Raw genomic sequence first — 6,000 nt, 5'->3', positions numbered from 1 at the left:
ATTGCACTCCAGCCTGGGCAACAAGAGTGAAACTCCGTCTCAAGAAAAAAAAAAAAAAAAAATTCACTATTAAGAAATATCAAATTAGGCATCTTCTCCTAAATATATGTGACTAATTCATTTAGGGATGTAAACTTTTTTGAAAAACAAAACATAAGTACACAGACCAGTAGACTATAAGCAAATCAAATTCAAATTTACCTAAATCACAAATTGCCATCTGATCAGGAAACATTTGCCTATTACAACAAATTGCTCACTTCTTTCCAGAAAAGATACAGTAAGGTTTCTAGCTGAACACACAGCTCTTTGGGGTTTCATTTACATGCACTAATTAAATTCAGCAGATGTTAACAATCTCACAGAGGTATAAACATGACAATAAATTAATGACATTTGTCTTTTCTTACATTTAAAAAGTATCCTTAAATTACAGGAAAATATCTTCCAGTATAAGATTTTAATTCCTTTTAATTACACTGGAACATTTTTGTATTTTAGAAAACACCAACACTATCGCTTACAGTTAACTTTTTGAGCTTACTGAAAAGCCTGAACATTTAACTTCCATACTTTCAATATATGCTTAAAGCACAAGAGCAATTTCAAAATTTATGTTAGCATCCGAGAATGTAGTAACATTGACATTGATGTCCAACATAAAAAATAAGCCCTTGGTGCTGCCAGTTTTGGAAGCACTTATCTGCCCCAACAGAAAAAAAAAAAAAAAAAAAAAAAAATCACCAAAAAACCCTAAACCAATTTAAAAAAGAAGAAGAAGAAGAAGAAAAAACACCTTTCTAAATCAGATGGCAAGATTTTGATGGTCAAAGTTTTTTTGTGGGGGAAGAAAAGATTTTTTTCATGCGGAAACCCTTGTGATTTGATACATTACTGGCAGTGTGAAGCTAAGGCTATGTGACTAATATTTTAGCAAAGGAAAAAAAAAAGTCAAGCTAATTTTATAGTAGCAATAGTTTCTTTTTTTATTTTAATATACTTTAGGAAACAATATACAAAGCTGCGCTTTCCTGCTATTTCCAGATAACAGCAGGAAGCTCCAATTACACAAATTTAGCGTTTTGTGATGGCTAAGAACAGCAGTCAGCACCAGACTTGAACAGTTAGCTACAACACAAACATCCTTCCAAATGAAATGTCATAATAGCAAGACAGGTAAACCAGGGTTTAACAACAAATGACAACCACTTGGGAAGTGACTTAATCATTCTTGTTGAATTTCTTATTTCATTAAATATCTTATACACAATTTCCTGTTAATACGTTTTAAACAAAACCTCCCTTAAGGAATTATTTCAATTAAGTATAAATATTCAACAAGAACAGTTCTGATAAAGAATCCCCAGGTAGTTCAAATGCTAATGTGCACTGACCGAAGGAAAAGAAAAATAACAATTTTTGTTTGTTTTAACATGTTTATTACAACAGATACAATTCACATCTGACTAGCTCTGTTTCCTCTTTCCCCTCCCACAACCATGTTCATTGGGCCATTTCCTTATATTTGAGCAATCAATGTACTTGGAGCACACATGCCTGTCCAGCAGTACTTTTAAGTCCATTCTTACAGGGTGCAAATGGATTTCAATAATTTATACAAACAAGTAGGTTATGCTCAATCACTGCAATTTTAAGCTACTGTACACAGGAATGAAAAGGTTATAGAAAAGTGCCATAGCAACAGTGCCTTAAGAAAGGAGATAAAGAGGAGCCTTAAAAAAATGGATAAAATCAGAATTTCAGAGGGAAATGGAAACACACGGGAAATGAAAAACATTTCTCTGCAAAACAAATGGAGAAGCACTGCTCTTGATCAGGTGCAAGTGTGGAAACAGTTGTTTCATATTTTGTACACTGCCCATATGGTTCAAAATCGTATCCTTAGACACAGATCGCCTGGCGCTTGCACTGAATTTTTGAAAATGCAAGATTTCTGAATGATAAATTAACCCCCCCAATTTTTTTTTTTTTTTTTAAAAAAAGCTAATTTTGCAGACAGGTTTACATGTAAAAGGCTAGGTATTTAGCCACCTCAGCATTGATTAGTTTTGGATGTCTAAGCTCTGTTACACATGGCTTCCCATGGCTTCACTCTACAAAACATATTTACAACGTGAAGGATACATCTACAAGAAATCTACATTTCAAGGGTTTTACAAATCAATCTTGTATCTTTCCCCTGAATTGACTCTCACAGACCCCATCCCCTTGTCATTTCCTTTGCCCAGCTTAACGGTCCAAAGTCTACTTAAATGCAGCTCAAAAATGTTAAGATTGGGCAACAGATTTACAGTTCCTGTTCTCAAAACCATGTGCAATTATTCACATCTTCACACCATGAAGGAATTCTGATTTTTTAGCTTTTCAAGTTCCTTAATTTGTTGTCTCAAAAATAGTATCCTGAAAAAAAAAAGCAGACATTAGAACCTGTGTACATATACAAATATTACAGAAAACCCGAGCTTTTATAATTAAAATTTTTAAAATTAAAACAAGTGATTTCTAATTAAGGCAAAGAAATTAAAAAAATTATTTAACTATAAATTGGTTTACAGTTAAGACAAAGTAAACATTTAATACATAATATCTATTAAAGTATAAGGATGATGAAAGGATGTTTTAGTTTTCTAACAACTTTTTATTTTATTTTATTTTTTGAGACAGAGTCTTGCTCTGTTGCCCAGGCTAGAGTGCAGGGGTGCAATCTTGACTCACTGCAATCTCTGCCTCCCGGGTTCAAGCAATTCTCCCTGCCTCAGCCTCCTGAGTAGCTGGGATTACAGGCACCTGTCCTTACGCCTGGCTAATTTTTATATTTTTAGTAGAGACAGGGTTTTGCCATGTTGGCCAGGCTGGTCTTGAACTCCTGACCTCAGGTGATCCGCCCACCTTGGCCTCCCAAAGTGCTGGGATTACAGGCGTGAGCCACCGCGCTCAGCCTTTTCTAACAATTTCTTAATAATTCCTTTGGCTCTAACAACTGAAAATGTATTACTTTATAAACCGTATCATCACAATAAAGAAAGCAGTAGCTATTATACATGAAATAAACCTATACTGCATGTTTTCTGGCCCACTATATAGTAAAGAGTAGAATTAACCAGGTGTAAGAGATTAATCATTTAGAAGAGCAATTCTCAATGTAGATGTAGGTACATCAAAATGAAGCCAAAAACCAAAAATTGAAACACACAAACCCCAGTTACCCAGATTCCCATGAACGTAAAAATATTTCCTGTTTTTACTCTTCTCTTCTGGGAACTATAATATTTATTGCCTATACACATGAATTAGGCATAATCAGGCTGGCTTGATATTTGACTGTACATACTGTTTTCCTGAGATGCAATAATGAATAATTTCCCAGAAGTCAAATGATGTAACAAGCCAAAATGAAGTTTGTTAGAACTACTTTCAGAGCAATCTGACTATAAGAACCCAAGTTGTTACTCAGAAAGTACCTCTAGATACTTTAGTAACTGTAAATAAACTTACTTTTTCAAGTTGTACTATAAACTCCATTTGGTATTTACTAAATATTTATGGTTTCTTGACAAGATTCAATCGACCTGTAACTCTGTGACTTGCACAGACAGGACATAAAGCCATTGCCAAGTTTGTCCTCAATTCTGTAATAGGCATTAAAAAAAAATACCTATGCTATTATTATTGTGACCTAGATATTCTACTTGAGTGAAACACTAGATTAAGAAATGCAAGACAAGAGTTCAGGTGAAAAATACTAAGACAGCAGATACACTAAACTTGCTAGACAAATTATTTCTATACTTTTCAAGGGATCTATTGATGATGCAAGGACAAATAATCTGAAATTTCAATGGAAACACCCTCAGCAAGAGAGGACATTTATAATTAGTTGTGGTCAATATTTCATTTTTTCAGTAATATATTATTGCAGCTTATGGAGTTATGAGAAAAGTCTAATGAAGCATTCATCATGGGTTAAGAGAAAATCGACAGGCTTTATCCTTCACGAGAAATATTAACTTATGAAAATGCAGTGATAGAATGTGATCAATGTATCAAAGAGAACTTTACATTTCATAAATAAAATGTGATTTACATTCTTTAGTTCGATTTAAGAATCATAATCCTGAGAAACATAAAAATATATTTCAGTGAAAGACTTACCTTTGCTCTCGCAAAGTTGCTTGAATTTCACATACTCGGACTAAAGATCTTAAATTTTTTAATTCAGTACAAATTTCGGACATGTGAATAGTTCCCATGTTATGCGCTTCTTCGCGTAATCTTGATGCCTGTAATTAAAGAAATGAACAAAACATAAAATATAAACATTAACATACACAAAATAAAACACTAAATTTCTGAGTACAATTTTATACTAGGATTAGAGAATAATCCTTTTCCCTTCAATACACAAAAATGCTGGTGAATCTAATGGGGAAAATTAATTTGTTTTAAGAAACTGTCTCTAAGGGTGGAAGGTACTTATTTTAATATTTCTCTTCTAAGTTGGAGAAAATAGGATTTCCAACCTGAAGCTAATACAGCACTAAGAAAGGACTCATAACTTGTGGTTAATAAAAGATGCTGGGTCAGCCAAAGAGATTGTCATTTCTGCAAGTTCAGGTATTAGATATTGATTCAAGAGCCTCACTATACTCCTCTATCATAAGACACACAACATATTCTCTGCAAACTTTCGAACACCCCAGATGGTCAGTTATCTGATAAAAAGAAAGAGGCAAATGGCAGTAACTGGAATGTCCTAAGGTCTCTCATCCCAAAGCAAAAATGTTTCCTAACTTCCAATTGCTAGTCTAGTGAGAGAGTCATAGAAAATTAAGTGGTTTTTTTGTTTGTTTTTTTGAGACAGAGTCTCACTGTGTCACCCAGGCTGGAGTGCAGTGGTGCAATCTCGGCTCATTGCAACTTCTGCCTCCTGGGTTCAAGTAATTCTGGTGCCTCAGGCTCCCGAGTAGCTGGAATTACAGGTGCATGCCACCATGCCTGGCTAATTTTTATACTTGTGGTTAGAGATGGGGTTTCACTATGTTGGTCAGACTGGTCTCGAACTCCTGGCTGGCCTCAAGTGATCCACCTGCCTTGGCCTCCCAAAGTGTTGGGATTACAGGTCTGAGCCACTGCGCTTGGCCAGTAGATTAACAGTGCTAATGGAATCTGAAACTATCAGAGAAGCTGAGTGGAAAAAGTACACTGGCTTTGAGCCACATCACTGTTAACTGGGTGACCCTGGGATCAAGGTCTTATGCACTATTTGGTCTTAAGGACTTCAATGGCAAAATGAGAAAACTCTATCTACACTGCTTAGCTGTTTTAAGAAGTAGAGAAAATAAATATAAGGCATTAAGCACTGAGCTAACTGCTGAGTACTTGACAACAGTGCCTATAATTATGTTAAAATATTTTGTAAAACCAGAAAAGTTATCTTATATATCAAATATTTTTAAATGACTACAAAGTTAGAGATTCATTATTTTAAATATTGCTTGAATTCAGTGGTCACATTAGATTCTCTAGAAGTTGATTAAATTCTGTTTTGCTAATCATCCAAAGGTAAAATCTAGGCTGTACATAACATACCTGCTTCTCTGCATGATCTGCAGGCCATCCTTGAACGTGTTTTATGAGATTTTCACTGAAGTGTGCTGCTAGTGCAGGCGTTAATGAACACGTGGATCGGGCAGAAGAATTCTGTGGTACAACTGTTGCATTTGATGCATTACTACTATTAGAAGTATGATTGGGACCAGGTGATGGACTTCTCTGGCTACTAGAAAACAGAATTGAATGTGTAGTATGTTTAAAAGTAGTTTCTGGGTATCCTTATCCTAGAAACTGCATGTTAATACCTTTTATTAACTTAAAGATATCCAAATTCCTAAGAAAAATTTGTTATTTTAATGTCAAATAAAGAGAATTAACAATCCAAAGTATATTATTCCTCAAAACACTTTAGGGGGAAAAAACCCT

The 6,000-nt window shown here is 34.6% G+C and overlaps 1 protein-coding gene across 21 annotated transcripts in view; it reads right to left on the bottom strand.

Moving 5' to 3' along the window:
* Nucleotides 1–960: 960 nt before the first annotated feature.
* Nucleotides 961–6,000, bottom strand: part of WAC (WW domain containing adaptor with coiled-coil) — a 90,008-nt gene continuing 84,968 nt past the window's right edge. For 12 of the 21 annotated variants that reach the window (XM_016962843.4, XM_063780575.1, XM_063780580.1 and 9 more), the window contains 3 exons: nucleotides 5,611–5,800; nucleotides 4,174–4,301; nucleotides 961–2,421 (listed from right to left, as the gene is read on the bottom strand). In XM_016962843.4, coding sequence (XP_016818332.1) covers nucleotides 2,352–2,421; nucleotides 4,174–4,301; nucleotides 5,611–5,800 — 388 coding nt within the window. In that variant the 3' untranslated portion in view covers nucleotides 961–2,351. The remainder of the gene's footprint in view (nucleotides 2,422–4,173; nucleotides 4,302–5,610; nucleotides 5,801–6,000) is intronic. The other 9 variants (XM_063780573.1, XM_063780578.1, XM_063780583.1 and 6 more) reach the window with 1 other exon arrangement.

This window comes from Pan troglodytes, chromosome 8 (genome assembly GCF_028858775.2).
Source record: "Pan troglodytes isolate AG18354 chromosome 8, NHGRI_mPanTro3-v2.0_pri, whole genome shotgun sequence".
NCBI classification, from domain to species: domain Eukaryota; kingdom Metazoa; phylum Chordata; class Mammalia; order Primates; family Hominidae; genus Pan; species Pan troglodytes.
This window is presented reverse-complemented; position numbering and strand designations above follow the sequence as displayed.